Here is a 22,226-nt window from a genome sequence, read left to right on the forward strand (position 1 = left end):
TCTTCAGTGCACAGCCACAGGGAATGGGGAACTTACTTAGCAGTAGGAAGGGAGTTGAAGGAATCTTCTCCTACTTTTAACTCTGAGGCTTACAAAATTATACTTGCCAAATATTAAACTTAAAATGAATAATCCACCAATTTAATTACTTTTCTAAAGAGAATGACATCTTTTTTACAATTCTAAAGTGAGGTGATTAGCTTTGAAGAAGAAAGAACAGAAAGAATCCACGATGACCAGAACTGCTGAATTTATCTCATAATCCACGACCAGTTGCTCAAAAATGCAGTCTGTAATCCATTTAAAAATAATAACTGGTTCATTTCAACCCTTGCACACAATGCTTCCCTTTGTCCCTTGTAAGTCTCTCAAATGTCTTATTTTAAAGGAATATATAGTACTCCCGGAAGACATTTTCCCATTTCTATTCTCCCCGGCTCCAGCGAGCCCTTGTTCTGTGTGATAAGGCAATCTCCTCCGGGATCTGAGCTGTGTAGTTTCACACCACGAGTGACAAGGACTCGACTTGAATAACTGCTGTGCGCAGGTTGTAATTATGTCAGCTGGAGTGTTGAACAAGGGGACTGATTAATGTGAGCCCTGGCCCAGGCGCAGTCCCTATCAAAACCTCCACGCGGGCCAGCGGTGGGGACGGGTTAAAGCAGAAAGACAAAACATGCAGCGTCGTCCATGATAGATGAATTGCTCCAACAGTCTCAGGCAGATGTTCCCGGACAGTATAATATACAATTACTCTGCCTTATCACCTTCCCAGGGACAATAAAGCTTCCTCCTTCTATAGCTCATGTGAGTGAAGGCAAAATTAGTTTTACTTTTACAACACTGACTCACTTATCATGTTGCCTTGATTGTGCTTTTACAGCTAAAGAAAACATATATTCCACTTTTAAACTCCAAAGAAAAAGACCTTAAAATAAAACTGAATCTTGTTTGGAGTCTCTCTTACATCAGAGATATACTGGCTTCAGAGATTGTTTTGTTAAAAAGAGATTCAAGAAAAGGAATAAAATGTGCGTGCATATATAGTTAAAAACAAGTACAGACATATAACTCAGGAAGATTTAGATTGCATAATCATTACATTCATAATATCATTTTTCAAAGGTCAAACAAAAATCACTAATTGGAAAGAACATGTAATTAAAAATATATATGTGCTGACACAGGAAACATATTTCTCGGGCAGATATGAGCACAGTTTCCTGAGTCTGAGTTGATTCCCAATGACACAAGCGCACAGACACCACCCTTTTCTCATTCTTCAGGCCTCTTCTCAGGAAGGCTGTGCTGGCTGAGGAAAAGGACGCTTGTTTCTGCAGCCATTTTAATAAAGCACAGCAAGAGTGTAAGAGTGAATCCACTTCTGGAGACTCACACTGCTTCTATCACCCTTGTTTGTAATTGCAGAAACGGTGATAACAATGTGTGCAGAGTATACAAAACAGATCCTCTCAGTCGGAAAAGGAAATGGGTCTTTGAGTTTTAAAGCTTATAACTTGTTATGAAATAACTTAAAGCCCCATGTCCAGCCACAGCAGCCTTGTGTTGACCACATTTATAACATGACAAATGGCAGAAATCGTAACAGATTCAAAGGACAACCAGACAGCATGTGCCTGAATGCACAAACAGCCAACATCAGCCTGTGGGGTCACATGTATGACTTATTTCCACTTTTTAGTGGTTTAATACAACTGACACCAACACTCCGCAGTTATAATACACCCTAAGTCATGAAAACAAATCATGTCTCTGCCTCACGCTGAGGAGTGATATATCTGCTTTCTCTTTCCATATTATACAGTCACTAACTCCAATGCCCATAAGATCCTTATTACATTCCTCTTGGCATGGCAGACCCCAGCCACATTGTATGTTCCTAGAAATGTGGCAGTTTGAAGAAGCCAGGGGCCAATTTAAAAATAACTTTCAAGAGAAGTTTTAGCTCAATATACACAGAGAAATATGCTTCTTATTGGAGAAGACATTTTATGATGTTTCAGTAATTACTTGGGAAGAGGTAAGCAAAAAGTAGGCAAAAGCAAATGGAACAGGTTGTAAATGTATGAAAGAGTCCAGTGTCATCACAATAAATAAATCTGTATCCTGCAATTGGCTTATGATGTCATTAGAATGTTCTTTTAAGTTACTGATGTTAGAAAAACTGAGACATTAACACAAATAATTTAGAGCAAGAAAGATGTCATATTTTAAAACTATATTTAATGAGTATTCATTAAATGATCACATAGGACTATCAGGTAGCAGGAAACAAACTTTTAAATGACAGCAGTTAAAGCCTTGTGTATAGATGCAAGGAAAGCTACAGAGGTTGTGGTTCTCAGTGTGGGTACGATATGAGGACACTTCCGGTGTAGCTGGGGCTTCTCTCCTGCAGCATACAGAAGGACATCCCACATTACACAGGACTGTATCCCATTCATGGCTATTGTCTGCTTTTATACCTTTCGATGTAACAATACCAAATTTGGGGTTGTGTGGTACCCCGCAATATATGAACTTCATTACACAGGTTGCTCAAAAGGCAACTAAAGGCAAATAAAATCAAGTTCCAAAGTGTGGACAGAGCAGCTGCTGTCCAGGGTCCCCTTCTCTCCTGTCCTTGGTTCCCACTTTTCTATGAACACCAAGAAACATTCATTCTTGTCATGCCTGCACTTGGTGTGCTAAGCTGTTCTCTGTCCTAACTTTACTGAAGCTGGCCATCCTCAACATCAAGAACCTCAGAAACAGGTTCCATTTCTTGCATGACTGTGCCTTGCTGTGACCCCTCTTTCCTGGAGGTCCCTTTAAGTCCCCCAGACCACTTCTAGATCACACGTGTACTGGCTATCTGTCCTCTCAGATTACTTGCACCCCCATACTTTCTAATGGCATTTTTATTGATATTATAGGTTCAACACTGCTGAGTACTGACATGTGTCACATGGATCTCCTGAATTGTGGAAAAGCAGAGTGACCCAGATCACACTTCAGAAAAAGTTGTTTAGAAGTGAGACATATGGAAAAACAAAATCCAGGATAGCCAAAACAGTCCTGTACAATAAAGGATCATTTGGGGACATCACCATCCCTGACTTCAAACTCTACTATAGAGCTATAGTAATGAAAATAGTTTGGCATTGGGATTAAAAACAGACAGGTGAAACAATGGAATCACATTGAAGACCCTGATATCAAGCCACAAACATATGAACACCTAATTTTTTTTGTTTGGTTTTTGGTTTTGTTTTTTTGAAACAGAGTTTCTCTGTGTAGCTTTGGAGCATATTCTGGTACTTGCTCTGTAGACCAGGCTGGCTTTGAACTCACAGAGATCTGCCTGCCTCTGCCTCCCGAATGCTGGGATTAAAGGTGTGCGCCACTAAAGCCTGGCCTGAAAACCTAATTTTTGACAAAGAAGCTAAAAACATAAAATGGAAAAAAGAAAACATATTCAACAAATGGTGATGGTATAACTGGCTGTCAACATGTAGAAGAATGCAAATAGATCCGTATCTATTGCATGAACAAAACTCAAGTCAAAATGGATCAAAGACTTCATTATAAATTCATCCACACCAACCTCATATAAGAGAATGGGGGAAATAGATTTGAACGCATAGGCACAGGAAACCACTTGCTAAACAAAACACCCGTAGCACCTTTGAAATGGTATTTCAAATGGTCTCCCATCTTCTGCTATTCCCCTCTGATTCATTATTTGTAGTCTACCAGAGATTTCACAATATAGGAATTAAGTACATCATTTACTGGTCCACCCACTCCCTGGCCACCACTGTCATCTGTACCAGGTGTGTCTTGTCCAGCACAGATGGTGCTGGTGTTCAGGCACTTCTCTTATGACATAATTCACTATATCTTACAACACAGGTTTCTTGGAGAGAGAGGACAACTTGAAACTGAAAAAGCAGTACACTTTAGGAATATAGTATGATAGATTCTTACTTAAAAAAAGAACAAAAACAAACTAACATTCTGAGTTTGGGGTAGCAAAATAAACCTCCTAAATTTAAATGTCATCCATTTTTCATTTCAAATACTTTAACCCAAGAAACAAAGTTATGTTATTTAAGTATAAGCTTTCAGCCAGTACCACATTTTCTCCTAATGGGAAAATCCTAATTTGTTTTATGGAATTTTCATATTTATTTAAAGTCACAACTTAAGACTGAAGAAACAAACATTGAAGAAGGGACCATGAAAAGTTTATCAGCACACATTCCAAACCACACAGTGAAAACAGTATCCAAATACAATGAAGGGCAGAAGCCAAGCCAAAGTCTTAAAAAATAAAAAAATGGAGTTTATGGAGGTAGAGAAAAGATTAATATTGTAGGAAAACATACCAGGTGACATATTAGTTATGGACGAGTAGTTTATTTAAACTATGCCTCATTTGGAGCTATACAACAAATGATAGGATTAGACTTTTTTAGAGTTTAGACAATTTTTACAGAGTAAGACAATAATGCAAGTATGGAAAAGCCAGCAAAGAGTTGGTGCTATGTTCTTTTAATCAAAAAGACAGAGCTCCAAGATATGTAGAAGACAAGGCATTGCCTTTGCAGAAGTGCTTAAGGAAAAGACCATATATGCACATACTTCATCATCTTGTTCTACAAAAGAATTAAATCCATCCAGAAGATAGGCTGCTACAGAAATCTGCTGAGAGGGGAAAGAGGACCTGATATAACCCCGTCTCATAACACACTCCATCACTATTTTCTAAACATTAAAAGATTTTCTGCTTTATTTTCTTCCATGATGCATATGTAGGTCCCAGAGAGACTATTTCTTTTTTTTTTTTTTTTTTTTTTTTTTTTATATTAATATTTTTTTTATTTTCCATTTTAAATTTAGATAAGAAACAAGGTTGCTTCACAAGTCAGTACGAGGTCCCTCTCCCTTTCCCTCCCCTCCTCCTGTGCCCACCCCCCATCCCCCCCCCCGTTATCCCCTCATTCCCCCAGGGAGGGTGAGGCCCTCCATGGGGGTGTCCATAGTCTGTCATTTCATATAGGGCAGGGCCTAGACCCTTCCCCAAGAGTTCAGGGTGAGAGTGCACCTCACATTGTTCTATGGGAGTCCAGAGACCGTGTGTATACTTGGGATGGGTACTGATCTGCTGTCCAAGGCTCAATAGATTACCTAGGCCTCCTCACTGACACCCAGATTCAGGGGGTCTTGATCAGTCCCATGCTGGATTCCCAGGCTGATGCCTGGGATTCAAGAGTTAACCTTTGTCTGGTCAGCTGTTTCTGGGGGTTCAACCAGCCCAGTCTTAATCCCTTTGATCATCAGTCCTCCCTCCCAGAGAGACTATTTCAAAATAGGTAGAAACAAAGGAGATGAAAACAGAATGATACATTTGGAATCCTAGCATTCTGAATGAACTAAGGAAAACTCATCAGTTTTTAAGACACAACAAAGTAACTGTTCTTTGAATGCCAGAGTGATGATGCATACAATACTCCACTGACTACTGTCAGCTTCTCCATAGAGTTACAAGTGTGCCTAACAAGCTTCATGGTATGAACTTTCCTCTAACTGCTGGGGATAGAGACAGTTACATGGGAAAGTGTTTTGTTGTGTGATAATAACCTTGGTGTCTGAGGAATAGTTATTATGCAAGAGACTATTGCCCCAAAAATATTTTCTATTTTTTTCATCTCTAAGGTCTTTCTTCCTATCACAATACATACAGATATATCTAACTACCACCCCAGGGACTGTCCATAGTAATTCCTTGTAGAAAGACCATCCCCAAAGATAGCTTTGGCCCTCTATTAATGACTGAAATTGGGATTCAACAACAGCAGGTTAAATAAACATGTTTATCTAGATTCTACTTTAAGAGATAGCACAGGGAGTGTATGGTCACTTTGTGTTGACAATGGCTCTTCTAATTAACCTGTGATCTCAGTGCTGCTTTAGCTGCATCAATAAACACAACCCCTTACCTGTGCTGACAAACAACAGGTGGCAAGGAAGACTGTCTTCATTTAAAGAGAAAATGACAATTTATAATTCTTAATGCTGTGGAATCTACTATATTATTCCATATATTACTTGGTAACATTCATTACAATTTTGGAATGAAATTATAAATATTACCTAAGGTGTAGGGACAATAACGGGCTGAACAGCATATAGCCTGCCAGGGTGATAAAATAATTAAGTGTATAGGTTTGTGTGTTATAGCAAAGACAGAGAAGTGTGAATGAGACAAGCTGTTTATGAAGATCATGTCAGACAAAACATGAGAGACAATGCAAAATCCAACTAAAAGGCACAAAACTAGAGACAGTGACATGAGTGACAGAGATGCAGACAGCAGGAACTGTTTACTGCACTACGAACTCTCTCTCAGTGAATGAGACACAGCTGACAGAAAAGCATGAGAAGTTTTCCACACTTAAACCTTCGAGACCATTCCTGAAAAGATAAAATTAATGTAGACATTGGTTTCGATTCAGTGAGGGAACACCAATGAAAATTCTCCTGACACTTACTAAAACTTCTACCCACTCAGACAGACGCTAAGAGAATACTTAAGCAGTATTCATTCCCTACACAGCAACAACACTGGCATCTGCCTGTGATGAGCTGGACGGTGTGCAGGTGACAAGCATGCAAGGGTGATCTGCCTGCAGGCCAGCACTACTCCCACAGTCTAATTGGTGTATGTTTTCTAGAAGAAATCCAGAGTTTGAAGGAAGCCATGCACTCACCATTACCTAACCAAAACTGTGAGTCCAACTATGAAGTTTGCAGTCTTTCAGAATAATGAATGAGGCTCTATCATCTGAAGTCTACACCATCAAGAAAGAAAGCAGTGTAACAGAGAAGAGGAAACAGAGGAAACTCAGGGAATTGGAAGTGAAGCTGCACAGATTATTAGTCATGACAAAAGAAGTTTGACTCAAAGTTTTTTGTGTTCTGAATGGAGGAACCATTTTTAGTTACTGGAGCTAAACAAATAGCTTTAAATGTAAATCAAGTCTAATATTAATGTCATATATTTTCATTTTATAATTTTTATGACTTTCATAATTTGATAAAATTTAATGAAACAAAAATATTCAATGCAAACTCAGATTTATTCTAAAAGAAATTGCCCAATTTTTTCCTCAGGTTTCATTTCATTTCTTTCTCTTGCATACAACTATCTTTTCCAAGCTCTCTTACTATTCAGGGGCAAACCGAGCAGCACAGGAAGCCATGGGAAGGAAAATAGGAACTCTCTCAAGAGATGATCCAAAAGGAGAAAATTACCCCCTGTGGACTGTGTCTCCTAACTCAGGATGCTACAGAAACAAATCCCAGACAAGAACAATGAATCCTACTATACAATGAACTTGCAATGACACAGTGCCAACGAACATTTGTCTTATATTTAATTATGTGTAACATTGTTCCTAAATGAGTATTATCATCCATGACCTAAAAACATTTTTGTAACTAACATGTTTCATAGAAATGTATATTTCAGAAATTAAAATTTCAAGTGTAAAGGGTTTGGTTAAGTATCTTAAAACTTCCCAAACATGTCAAGCTGTAACTAAAGGTAAGACTAAATTCCACTAAGTTAAAAATATTTATTCCCCAAGTTTCTAGTATGGACACAGTTTCCAAACACTTCCGACAGCAGTCAAGCCCTTGCACATGGGCCACGCATATGAACACGGAGCCAGTCACCTGCTGGAAAAGCTGAGCAGAGACAGATGATCAAGGACAGGGCACCTGGAGTGCATAGGAAAGACCTGGGAGTGGAGACAAAGCTCTGTTAGAGAGGATGGGTCATCAACTCACCTTCTCTCCTTCCTCATGCAAGAAAGAAAGATGCTCTTGAGACAGGAAACCAATGTGCTAACCACATCTCCAGAAAAGACTGGCCAAGGTGCTAAATCAGCTATCAAGTAAGAAGACAGAATGTAGAATGTAATTCCCGGAGTTTAGCACAACAGTGGTGAGTTTTTAATGTGAGATGGAGATTGTAGAATTTACTGCCTAGCTTCATGAGATACAAATATTTTTATTGGGGAAAACTTTCATGCTGTGAATTTTAAAACTCTGTGCATAAACTAAAATACTAAGAATATTTTAGAGAACAGGGCACAGGTTAAGTTTAGTGGAGTTAAGACAGGTAAATTTTGAGGAAAATTTATGTGAAACACTGAGGATATTTCAAGTTCCATAATAGGAACACAATGAAATGGCTTTCAATTTGTTTCCTAAAATTTAATACACAAGATTTAAAATTGTCTTTTCCACCTTGAATAGTATAGTACGATGAGTTACATTTTCTGTTGTAACGTTTTCTTTCATATCTGCTCATATCTCTCCCAAATAGTGTATCTGCTCATATCTCCTACATAATCTTAATGAAACAAAAGAGAACCCAATAGAAAGGTAAGCCTCACCAAAACCAACAAACCCACCAATCAAACAACCGATCAAACAACCAAACAAACAAACAAACAAAAATTGCAGTGGTAATGACTTCAGTAAAGCTCATCTACTCTCATATTAAAGCAATTATAGCAAGTGAAATACAAACCATTCAGTCACAAATCTGATGGACAGGTAGTGATTTTGTAATATTCAAAACTGTACTCTGCCACATGAAAAGTTCAACTATCTCTTGTTAATATAAAGATGACAATACAGAACAAATGAAAAGAAAATGGAGAAAAATGTTAAGACTGTTTCATTTTTGTATAAAATCAAATCTAAGAATTTGCCTACATAAATAATACAGTAGGGCTGTGTGCTATGTGTCTAAATTTAGGCTTTGAAATTATAATGTGTAGTAATTAATGCTGAGAAGTTATGAAGTTATGATGAAATACACTGATGTGTAATGGATTAGACTTCTGGATATTTTAGACAGGAAAAGCAACAGAAAGGGATCCATGTTTACATCTAAATAGAATGAGATGTCATTGCCTAAATTAATAATGCAAACTTGAAAAATAGCCTCAGGTTCAAAACACCAATTATAAAATTCTTTTGTAAACAAATCTGCACTCATATTTTCATGAATAATTTTAACCACTAGTATTGGTGTACTAATGTTCAATTTATAAAATGAGAAATATATTTTCAAATACAATTTGAATAACATTTCAATTTCTAATGATGGTTAACTTCCTTGCACATAATAGCTAATACTGACAAGGAAGAACAGAGGACAGGGTCAGTTTTGCCTATAGGATGTACACAGGAAAAGTATTTAGATATCTGAGTAATAAGATATTGTGGAGGGAAAAGAAAAACTATATGCATCTTTTTGGGAAATACGTGAGCATGCTGCTGTAATCACTATACCCATCACACACACAGAAATGTACCATGAGGAGGGAGGCATTTCCTGTGTGTCTGTGGATAGCAAAGCCATCACACTCTTTCTGCCTTTTCTCATTAAGAAATAGAAAAATTTGTTCAAATTTATACAGTTCATGCATGCCTTAATGTAGCTGCTAAGTGTTCCAATATTAATGGAATTGTTCAATAGTAAAAGTCAACCCCAGCATACAGAAGGCTATAGCTTTTGAGTGAATAAAAAACCTTCAAACCATTTTACATTGAGAAAATAAAGTCATGGAAATGTTTTACATAAAGACAAAAATCAACCTTTACCAAGGACAGGAAATATTTGAAAGAGTGACTTAGTGGATAAAAGTGCCCTGGGAATTAATTCACAGTCAGTGGAGGTGTTCCTATGAAAACACTACCTGCTCTTCAACACCGTGCCTCACAGGATGCAAAGGGACAGAGTCAGCAGGCACACAGGAGCTACAGTGAATCAGAGATGCTGCTGTATGTGACAAGGGGCACAAGGACACATACTATGACCTTAACTTTATCAAAAGGTACAGCATTCTTTCACACAAGGAAATCAGAAGCATGTGGACATACATCTGTGCACACAAGTAGCATGAATCTGCCAAAATGTGATGATGACATAAAAGACTTAAATGATAAACTTTGCACTAGGATTGTCAAAAGCCTTCATCCTAAAATCTAAAATTTACTCTAAAAAGTCATGGCCATGCAACAAGACCTTGAAGTAAGAATATTCAGCATAAACTCCTGAAAGTAGTACAGGTATAAAATAATCTGACATGTATATGATATAAGACATAATATAAATAATATGCATGTATAAAATATTCACTATATTGAGTATTGTAAGTCAGTGTGTCTTGGAGTCCCACTGGTGTTACAAGTGTATTACAGGACAGTGATTTCAAGTAAGGCATTTTGAAATAGCAAACTGTCCCCGCGCTTATAAGGGAATTCACTTTGGATTTAATAATTTGTAAGTATTGTAGGAAGATTCAATCTTGACATGGATTGTAAACAAAATTTCAATACATGATATATTTGCAGGACATGGAAGCTGTGCCTGAAAGGTGGAATAAAATCTGCAGTCTTGCTAAAATACAAATCGAGTGGAAAACAAGCATTTAGGTCTGCCATGTGACTCCACACGCTGGGCTTGCCTAGGTCCCAGCTTCCCACACTGTGTCGTTAATGAATCTGGAAATGGGGGGCTCACAAAAAGTCTAGTAATTGTAAAATTTTCTGAACACCCAATAACTCTGCTCAGCCCCTCCCCCTCACAATATCAAAGTCAAATTCACAGTGGAGCACAGGTATTTCTGTCAACACTTGCCCAAGTGACATCTCACAATATCGTTGCCACCCACCATGCTGCTGAACATACAACAGGCGTGCTTAGTACTCCACATGTCTTCTACTCTAGACAACAAGAGATTTCAAATGCCTCCTGGTGAATTCAATACTGTTGTATGAATATACAGTGTTTTTACTGTCCATACAATTTTTAACTATCATAAAAACATAACGGTTTAATTATAAAAAGTCTTAATATTTTCCTACTATCTGTCTTAGACATGAAAATATTAAAGCAGTGTGGCTTTGCGTTATAAAGTATTATAATGTTTGATTTTAAAAATAACTGAATTACAGACTAAAATTTCATTAAAATGGTAAGGGAATTTTGAGTTGGGAAAAGTTTCCAATTATTTCTAAAGTGGACCTAAACATTCTTTTCCATTCCACACTATGCATTTGTGCAAAGTGGTGCTATGCGTAGTGAAGTTGAAGGTGTCAGACAATGATCAATTCTGGAAAAACCCTGAAGATGCCCCATGCAGTAGTCTCATCCAAGCATAGTATTTACATATGTAACAATAAATAAGCACACCCATCATTAGCATGTAAAGTGCTTTTCTTAATGTAGAATCATGTGTATTACAAAAATTCTTTAAATTATCTTTTAATATTAATTATCAGTGAAATTTGATCTGCATTCCAATTTTATATACACATAGATCCTGCATTCAGTACTATTTCCTTGGTTACTAGTAGAAAAAGCTTAAGAGGCCTTGTTCTTGACTGTCCTGGCCATTGTGACCCATTTCAATATACTTAAGAAAGCTAACTCTGTGTGTGTGTGTGTGGGGGTGGTTAGTGTATAAAAATACATTGGTAAGTAAAAGAATAAAATCCAATGTGAAGCTCCACCACTCCTGTTACAAATGGTTACTCTAATTATATAGAAGTTCACTGAGTTGTACTTTTGGGTCTGGTTAATTGTGGTATGTGGATTTTTTTGTTACTTGAAATATTTTATCATGAAGTCTAAAATAAATTAAATAATATTAAAATCTATATTCATCATACCAAATAGCATGGGGGAAAACAACTGGGAACATATTTAATATGTAAGTTATTCTGAAGACCATTAGCATTATTAATAAACTGGCTTCCCCCCATTCATGAAAATGGTTCTATGTATCATGACTCACTTATATCTTATTTTTTTAAAAATGTTTTATCAGTTGAGAATGAAATTGTGTGGTGGAAAGTTTACCTAATATACCCAAAGGCCTTGGCCTGAGGCTTGGGAATATAAGAAAAATGTTTTGTGGCACTTACAGCAAATGTCTTAGATTTTTTTTTTTAAACAATGTCTGGATATTTGGGAGCCTAGGTGCTATTGTAAATGGCATCATCTTTTCAAGAAAGACACATTTATTTAATGTGTTTATATGTATATATGTGTGCATGTGCATGTGTGTATGTAGATGTCTGAGTATATGTGTGCACAGAAACGAGACAAATAAGTGTACATGTGTGTATGTGCATGTTTGTATGTCTGAGTACATGTGTGCACAGAAACGAGACAAATATGTGTACATGTGTGTATGTGCATGTGTGTATGTAGATGTCTGAGTATATGTGTGCACAGGAACGAGACAAATATGTACAGGGCCTGAGTGTGAGAACAGGTGCCAGCCATGAGAGTTAGGACATTTGTGACCTGTAGACATTCCCTCCACTCCACAGTGTACCTGCCATTTGCCCCACTAGGTTGCAGTTTTTTTTCTTCTTCTTCTCAAATCTTCCCCATGTAGGGGCTTGAAATACCTTTTATTTATATTTATTAGAGGTTCAATCTCAAGACAAATGCCCCTATCCATTTCTTTCTTTAAAGAATATATACTGAGTAGTCACTGTGCTCCAGGCACAACCAGATGTCTAGGAGAGTACGCATAGCCTGATGTGGCTTGGCACAAGCTGAGTGTCCAATATCTGGACTATAGGGTCGACAGCCTCACTGTGTGTATAAGCTATGTCCACAAGGACCATATAAGGTGGGCTCATTAATAGTAACTCACGAGTCAAGGTGCAGCTGCCCTAAGAGCTGAAGAGTTTCTGACCATAGCCACACAGTGTGAGGAGTCTGAATCGTGACAGCCTGAGCTTCCTTACTTCCTCACTACCCACTGCTGTGAGGAGGTCCACAGTACAGACTTGGCTACCCAAGCAATGGCTAGAGACAGCTTCCCCACAGTAAGCTCCTTTGTTGTGCCATGATTTCTCTTAAGCTGTAGTGAATAAACATTATAGATCTGAACTATGTTCGTTATGAATGAGTACCACTTCTATCGATCTATATGGAGCTTTGTATATCATCTTATTGAAACCTCTCTACCACTTAAAGTAACCTGAGCACCACAGTTCTGGAGGAGGATTGCTGGTATAGAAAAGTAGTAACAAAGTGTGTAAGATGGGAATGAAAATGTATACTCAAACAAATTATGCACAGGGTATAAACTAAAGCTTTTAATTCAAAAGCAAGGTGTAATAAGGAATATTTTTATCATATTCCATGTTTCTCCTTTACAGATAACACAACTATGGTATAAGCTCTGCAATAAGTAAAAAGACTTAAAAATGTTTTTAACAGAATCCATATTCATCAGGAAATTAGAATTTTCTAGGGCTACCTCTAAGTGGATTACCGTTTCCCCAAACTTCCAAGAAACACCACTCCAGAGTTATGTGTAGACAGAGCCCATAAAATGTTGAATGACTAAATAATTAATGAATGAAATATATCTGTAATATCTTTGTCTATTCAATGACCTTTCACATAAAAATTAATGCAATAACATGGATGATAATAGAGATTGTGGCAATATATTTGCCACATGAACAGGTTACCTTCACAGTCATACAAAAATCTGCTTTTGAAGAAATCACCATGTTCAACACACATATTCTAATACTCAACAGAAGGGACCTGATGTTTCTCTGTCATGGTATAGGTGGCATGTGGCAGTCAGAGAGGAAAGCTTTTGCCCCAGGGTGAACCCCTTTGCTAACACCGGTACCACTCAGCTGACTATAGTCCATCATATCGCGAATTGCAGAAGAGTTCAAGTTCATGTTCCTGCTGTCTCTCGGGCAGCCTGACCTGGCAACAAGCTCTATTTCCCATTCTGTTGTCACCATGCCTCTCTCAGTGCCCACAGACCCCAGGGAGCAGACCGAGCAGCCATGACCTCTAACATGCTTTCAGCACTGAAATGCAGCTGGCACCTCCTCTTGGAATATGCACCACACAAATTGATAGTGCAACATCTCTTACTGCACAGCTGAGATTAGGGCCGAGCTCTGGGCCCAGAGACATCCTTTTCTGCACTCTCCTAAGACGTCTTTGTTTACCTCTTCAATCAATGTTGTAACTGTTTCTCAAGACTCAATCACTAGTGGTGCAATTACACCATAAAGGCAGAAAACACTTCTTACACCTTCTTCACTGGCACACAAATGCTATTGCTCAAAGTCAAGGTCTTACCACACACTTGCTGAAGAGTGGATTGCTTGCAATAGACACTAAGTGTGAACAATGAAATAAATGCTAAAGCCTTGGGAAGAGGATTATAAAACCTAATAATCGGGACTGTCAAAACAGAAATATACATACATACATACATACATACATACATACATACATTCATGATTATACCATGTGGAAGCACACTATCATCACTGTGCCCACACACAGGATATGTAACCCCCTATGTAAATAAGACCTGTGCTATAGCATCAGTGTAGTTGGGCAACTGCAATGAAATGTCTAGAGGCGAATGAAGGAGGCTCTTCAGTGGAAGGAAATGGCTATATTAAGGAAATGCATCATGTGCTTTTCTCAGTTCTACAGTGAAGCTAAGACTGTTCTGGAAAATGTCTGTGTCTTAAAACTTGATTGAGAACAGGAATTGCATACTTTGCCTAACATGCACCGCCCACTAAAGCATACTAAAGCAGATCAGAAGAGCTGAGTTCTGCCAGATTCCAACGGACTATGGCGGCGCATCTGACCTTATTACCTGTAGTCACACCAAGGGCACCTGTAGGGCTTCTCTCCAGTATGCACACGCTTATGACGAGTCAAGTGTGACTGGGTTGTAGAGGCGAAGTTACACTCATCACATTTGAAAGGCTTCTCCCCTGTAACAAGAAATGAATACATGAAGAGTAATTGATATGGCATATCCAAGCTTAGGACTAACATAGAAACAGTATGTACGTATAAAATATTACAAATATTATTCAGTGGATTCCAGAAATGTAGGACATTTGAAAGCAAGAAGATATTACTTTTTTTTTAATTGGCTATTAGGAAGGTATATTAATATATTGCACAAACAAGACTCTAGGTTATAAGTATAGGCCAGGATTCTGGAACAATTTTATAAACCATGCTACATGAGAGCCATTCCAAAAATCTCAGTTAGGTTAAAACATGGCCAATCATATAACAGTTGAATATGAGATCTAAAAATAAATTCCTAGCATTAATTATGAAAAAAAAAATGAAGTGAAGTCATTGCTTGAATACGTGCTACAAGTAAAAGGAATTATAACTGCGGGGTAGAAAGTATGAAGTCTCAAAAGAACAAATGATGTAATGTTAATTCCATGCTAAGATGTACCAATCCTGTATAGACAGGGCCAAAGTGGACAAAGGTGGAGCCTCAGTGCTGACCTGTGACAACGCCTGGAGCTCATCCAACTGGTGCCCCCCCTTTACCTACTCCTCCACACTCACTCACTCAATTTCCCATTTCACTGGCTACATTGGTTGGTGAGCAACTGACCCAAGGCTACTTAATTTCAATTAATATAAACTCAAATTTGAAGCCTAATACAATACAGCCATTGGGAAAATGGCTTAGTATGGTTGGAATAGCTTAGAAATGTGAAACTATGTTTTTAAGCAAAACTTTTATCAAAACTCAATATAGATTATATACTTTGAATGCAACAATGCTCTAAACTGAAATGTGCTAGCAGCATGAAATGCATGCTAAATATCAAAGTCTTAGCACAAAGAATAAATAATGCTAGTAATGCCATTACTTTACTTACAAATGATAATCTTGATATTGTTGAATAAGTTAATAATTACAAAAATCATTTTATCTCTGACCTTCCCCTATTTTGCGGCAGCCAGGAAACACATGCATCCTATTCCGTTTCTCCTGACAGTGGTGAAGAAGTGAACACCTCACCCCTGAAGTACTCATTCAGGTAATGTTTGCAATAGATTCTTTACTGAGCAATTTTACATCTACAACACATTAATGATAGGTTTCAACAAGCCCACTTGGTACTTTTCATTTTCTAGGTTTTCATAACAGTACTCTACATACACTGATTTATTTAAAACTGATGGAAACTATCTTCGTGTGTGTGTGTGTGTGTGTGTGTGTGTGTGTGTGTGTGTGTGTGTGTGCGTGCGTGCACTTATGTGTGCAAGTGCTTTTCCACAGCACAATGTAGTGCTCAAAGGATATCTTCTCAGGATCAACTCTGTCTGTCCAGCACCTAGACTTACTGAACCAGTCTGAGTCTGAGTCAGTCTGAGTAATAACTGAAGGGTTCTAGCAAGCCTTGCTCTTCTCCCCTCTTCCGTCTGCCTTGCTAAGATTCCTTAGGTTACAAGGGAGTGCTAGGATAAGCGCCAAAGCTACACACCTTGAAAAACAAAAAACAAACAAAAAAGTTAACCCCGAAAGTCCATTCCCTTATTTGGCTACTTCCTCCTCCTGATGCTGACTATCAAAGTCTGGCTACCCAAGTACTGAAGTCCAGCAATCAAAGCCCAATTAGAATTAAACACCTCATCCTAACATGGAGTTTCTTTTATCTTTACAGACTGTCATTTTCCTATGGGCTTCGTCTGTCTTCTCCATCTAGAGGCAGTCCTTTCTTCTACATGACAAGTACACTTACCCCCTTTCCCTGGCTCCCTTCCCTTCTCCCCTTTCCTCTGTCTCTTGTGTCTTGTCTTTGTCCTTTATCTCTGTCCTCTGTATCCTTTGTGCTGAGAACTTGGTCCTGGGGGTCCTGAACCTATACTTAGCCTTGCAATAATAATTGAAAGTATTATTAAACTACTAAAGATACTTACTGAAATATGTTTGCCCCAAACTACCCTGGGCCAATATGACCATTAGTAAAGATATCTGTTCTACATTATCTCAGTCTTCTTACATGGCCTCACACATTGCTGTACAAATATTTAACTTATACACACACATCCTGCTTGATGGTATTTATCTCCCTTGAAGAAGAGAGGCGTGGCTGGGTGAAGCCAGATAGACTGAAATCCTGGTTTTGTTCCATCTCACTTGCTAACTGTCAGACCATTTGAGAAAGACAATGGGGATAATGCCAGCAAGATGACAGAAAAACAGAGAAAGAGCATCCTGAGCAGAGTCCCGAGTGACCACTGCCGAAACACAGCACCACAGCCTTCTCCAGAGACAGGAGCAGCACACAGGTATCTCTTAATAGAAGTTTGGTCAGTAGGTATTAAACAGTATACAGCACTAACTGGTGATTTACACACTTAATGAGGAGGGACACAAAGCTACTATGTTGTAGATCTTATCTAGAAATCACTGTATTTGATTTATCCCAGTTTAAAAAAAAATCAAAGAGCATCTACGAAGCAGAATAAGGGAGTAGTTTAAAAAGGCTTTCTTCTCTTTAATATTAATCCCATTTTAACACCCCAGTGAAGTAGTCACCCAAGTTCTAAAGTCACTCTTTAGTACCCTTTCCCAAACCTTTGGTCAAACAACTTAAGTCACAGTAGATAACGCAATTTCAATAACTGACATAACATACATAGACATATACACATGGACACACACGAAAAACACTCAAAGCAATAACTTATGCTCATCATAGTGGCAGGATTTGATTCAATCAAAGGAATGATATAGAATATTCATATTTTAGTCTAATGGAAACTAATACTATGTGTTCAAATTTAACTGAAGAATATTCTACTCCTGGAAATAGATATACAACTACACACGAGTATAAAAGTAAATATTGTGCTTATTTTCAGAGGAGATTTTGTACACTAAAAACAGCACTTTTAATTGAGCATCAATGCCAATGTACAATTTATATGAAACGAATAAAAGCAACAAACAAGTGTTGATTATTTATCTAATTTGATATCATCTGTGTAGATAACAGTATTTTAAAAGGGTATCATTGACAATTTATAATACATAAACATAGGTTTCTTTTCTATTGGTGAAACCAACACCAAAATCAAGATAATGAACACTATTTACCCATAAAGGATTCCTTGACCTGCCATTCACCAGATCACTACAAGTCCAAACCTTTCCTGTTTTCTCCTATTCCATGGTAATTGTTATCTTCTAGGAATTTATATAAAAAGAACATGTATATATAGTTCATTTAGTGTGGCATGGCTTTTACTACATAATTATTTTTTTGATTTAGCTATATTGCTAGGATATTAATTATTTTTCCCTGGGGGACTATATTGATTATACCATGGTTTGCTTGTGCTGCTAACTCAGTGGTTCTCAACCCGTGGGTCGCAACCCCCAGCGGATCACATATCAGATAGCCTATATATCAGAGATTTATATTACAATTCATAAAAGTAGGAAAATTATAGTTATGAAGTAGTAACAAAATAATTTTATGACTGGAGGTCAACACGACATGAGGAACTGTATTAGAAAGTGGCAGCATTAAGAAGGCTGAGCACCACTGATCTGACTGAAGGACATCTGAGTGGTTTCCCTGCTTTTCTTTTTTTTTGCTACCACAACAATTGAATTTGGAATAAACTATCAGTGATAGGGATGCCACCGTATAGACATGTTTTCTTTTGTCTTGAGAAATTTACAGTTAAAGAATCTGACTTTCTTACAAAAGTTGTTGTTGGCTGACTCCTCAGTAGTGTTTTGGGAGTTCTCTTATGCTCTAGATAGAAATCCTTGACCTTGACAATATTTATGATCCTAACATATTCTCATCTGGTCTGTGATTCATTTCCTTCTCAGTGCCATTAGTGATTATTTTTATATAAAATTTCAAATTATTAATTTATAATTTTCATTTGTTATTTATATAGCATGCTATTACCATAATAATAAGATGATTTCTGATGATCCAAAGTCACAAAAATTGTTTTTTGTAGAGTTTATATACAATTAGATTGTATAATTGAGTTAATTTTGTATACTGTCTAAAGAATGTCTTTAAGCTCATTTTACTGAATAAAAGAACCCAATTAATCCAATATTACATGCTGAATGGTTTAAACTACCTTGATTTCCCTATAAAAATCAACTGAGAACATAGGTATATATTTTTTGATTTTGTTACACTGGCAAATCTCTCTTCTTTGATGCTAATATCTGGTAGTTCTCACTATTGTTGCTTTAGCCTTGAAGCTAGGAACTCTGTTCCTTTTCAACCTTGTTTCATTATTTCAGACATTTGCATTTTTACAAGAATCCTGAGTTAGTGTTTCTGATTTAGAAAAGAAGGCATTTGTGGGGTTCAATGTGGCAAGAACCTAAGTCTTAGCAATGGTACCTATGGCATTTCACTCACTTAGGTCATATTTAATTATAATAATCTGTAATTCTAGTCTTCCATTGGGATGATTTTTTAATATCTTCTTGAGACTTCTGAGTATGATGTCATGTTTAAAATAACTGGCATGTAGCCTATGCAGAATGTACTTATTTTTTGGGTTTGTGCAATATGTCAATCATATAATATGATCCATGGCAGAAGCATAACAAGCTATTGTTTTCCACATAACAAACATAAACAATGAAAACATCTAATTTTGGTCATTGAGATTTTTTGTAAAGATTTATTTATTATGTATATAGTGTTCTGCCTGCATGTCAGAAGAGGGCACTAGATCTCATTACAGATGGTTGTGAGCCACTATGTGGTTACTGGGAATTGAACTGAGGACCTCAGGAAAAGAAGTCAATGCTCCTAACCTCTGAGCCATCTCTCCAGCCTAGTCACTGAGATATTTACAGCTGTATGCCAGTTACGTCCTCACACAGTTAGTCTACGCACTTGTAGACTGCTTTCACACATGGCCGTTTTTTCACTGTGGTGGCCTTGGAAGACATCTTCAGGTTACCCACTTTGCATGGGTGTGGCAGGCACACAGAAGTAGTAACAGGTGGTACCACAGACCCTACTAGGTTAGTGTACACATTAAAGATCTAAGAATTCTAAGTTAATTTTCTTGGTTTGGAAGCTTAACATGGCTTTAAAAATGTGATTACTATAGGATCTTTCAATTAAGCCTTTCATGAAATTTCTGTTGATACTTTAAATTAAAATCTATACATTTATAAAATGCCATTTCCAATAATTTAATTAGAAGTTTACAATCAGCTACCAGTCTATTATGGTAAACTGGAGGTTGTACTTTCATATTTGCCTCGACTGTACCAGATTAAATTTGGTACTATTAAGATGTTTAGAATTATGTACAAGCTGGTAGGCAAATATTTGATGTAGCAACGTTTTGTGTAAAATATTATGCATACAAATACTAAGGAGAAGAGTCAATCCAGATACATCTGAGGTACTGATAGGGTACATGCCAACTTATATATAACCTACAGTACACTCAAATATGTGCGGTGATGCTAATTATGGTTATTCTAATATATAATTTCTAAAATTTTTTAAGAATGATGATAATTGTGGTGGTATACACCTTTAATCCCAGCACCAGGGAAGCAGAGGCAGATGGATCTCTGTGAGCTCGAGGCCAGCATGGTCTACAACATGAGTTCAGGACAGCCAGGGCTACATAGAGAAACCTGGTCTGAAATAATCATACATACTCATACATACACACATACACGTATGCATGCACACACACAGAGAAAAAGGAAATGAATAATTTCTTTAGGAAAAATATAATACAGAGAAACACACGTTCATGTTTATCATTATTACTACATAGCAAAAGGTTCATCCAAACCCCCAAACTGGGAAATCTTAAAAGTTTGAAACAAGAATTTCAATTTATTAAATATTGATAATTATTTGAAACTACAAAGCATTCTAAAACTGATGTGTATGGCTGCTGTCATACAGTTTTTCCTAAATTTTAAAAACTAAAATATAATTATTTACATAATTTCTCCCTTCTGTCCTCCTACCAACCTCTCTCGTGACCTCACCAAGCCTTTCAAATGCATGGTCTGTTTTTCAACAAACACAACCTGCCAGTTCCAAGTTTCTTGTATGTGCAAAACTCCAAGGCTGACTACTTGGTAGTAAATACTCAACTGGGAAGCTCACCCAGGCGGAGAACGATTTTCCATCTTTTAATAGTGCCTAGTTGCTTTAGTTCTTTGTGTAGGGGTGGGGCTTTGTGAGAGTTCCCCCTTTCCTGAAGAGGTCTCATTAAGAGTACCGATGGGAATACTACTTCTGACTTGTCTATCACTCTGAAGCCACAGATAACCTGAGTTAAAACAGTAATTATTCAATGACATTGTATATAAGTGAACAGGGACTTTGGGCACACATCAGTTTAAACACCAGACCATAGTGCAGTCCCAGCTACTTGGGTGAAAGAGTCAAAAGGTATCACTAGAGCCCACCAACTCAAGACCAGTCTATGCACTAGCATTGAAAACCAAAGAACAGAGCAAGGGGAATTCCTGTTGCTCTTGTAACCACACTAACCACCTTTCCTGTGTGTGAAAGAACCTACTCTATTGGGCTGCTGGTCTCATTTCACAAACACTTTTCTTTACAAGCATTAATCTTGGCCAAAACACCCTATAAGAAACCCCTCCCCTTTTAGGCTTTGCTGATAGGAAACGAGGATAAACACAGACACCAGGACAGCTTGTTGCCATAGTGCCTGTGTTTGTGTGTGTCAACCATCTGTCAGACTGGCCAAGCACATCTCCTGGAAATCACACTTCCCATTCCTTAGGGTGGACTGGTGGTTATTAAGCTGGCCAGGACTCTCCAACTGCACGTGAGGATTGGAGCCTGTGCCCTTGAATCAAGGGTCTCTGACAGGTGAAAAAGTAAATCTCAGAATGGAAGATGTTTCTTGTCAGCACCCTAGACAGCCTGCATTTCAGTCAGGAATTATTTACGCCATGCGGACCACTTTGGATACCTATCCCTTTCTGAACCACTTGTAATTTGCCTGGACACTGTGGTAAACAGGTAAACCATGTCAAAGACAGACACATGAAAGAAATATAGATTTCAAATGTACCATCAAGTCTAGCCTTGGGGGAAAAGGTGTGCGTTGCTTAAACATTTCAAGTCCAACATAAAAGCTAAGTGCCTAGACTGAGCTGGACTGAGCTGTTTGTGGAGGCCAAGTCTTTTAAGAACTGACTTTGGTATTAAAGAATCATGTTTGATTTGTGCCACAGAGGCAGATAAATGCCAGAAAGACAGATACCTCTGTCTCTGAGACATTGTCCTATATG

General features: G+C 37.6%; 1 protein-coding gene across 2 annotated transcripts in view; it reads right to left on the reverse strand.

Moving 5' to 3' along the window:
- Positions 1–22,226, reverse strand: part of Znf407 (zinc finger protein 407) — a 374,631-nt gene that overhangs the window by 120,657 nt on the left and 231,748 nt on the right. The window contains exon 7 of one of the 2 annotated variants that reach the window (XM_005065398.4): positions 14,760–14,880. In XM_005065398.4, the coding sequence (XP_005065455.1) occupies positions 14,760–14,880 (121 nt within the window). Of the gene's footprint in view, positions 1–14,751; positions 14,881–22,226 lie in introns of both variants that reach the window. The other variant, XM_040757806.1, reaches the window with a different exon arrangement.

The sequence above is a fragment of the Mesocricetus auratus genome, unplaced genomic scaffold (genome assembly GCF_017639785.1).
Source record: "Mesocricetus auratus isolate SY011 unplaced genomic scaffold, BCM_Maur_2.0 Super-Scaffold_100015, whole genome shotgun sequence".
Taxonomy (NCBI): domain Eukaryota; kingdom Metazoa; phylum Chordata; class Mammalia; order Rodentia; family Cricetidae; genus Mesocricetus; species Mesocricetus auratus.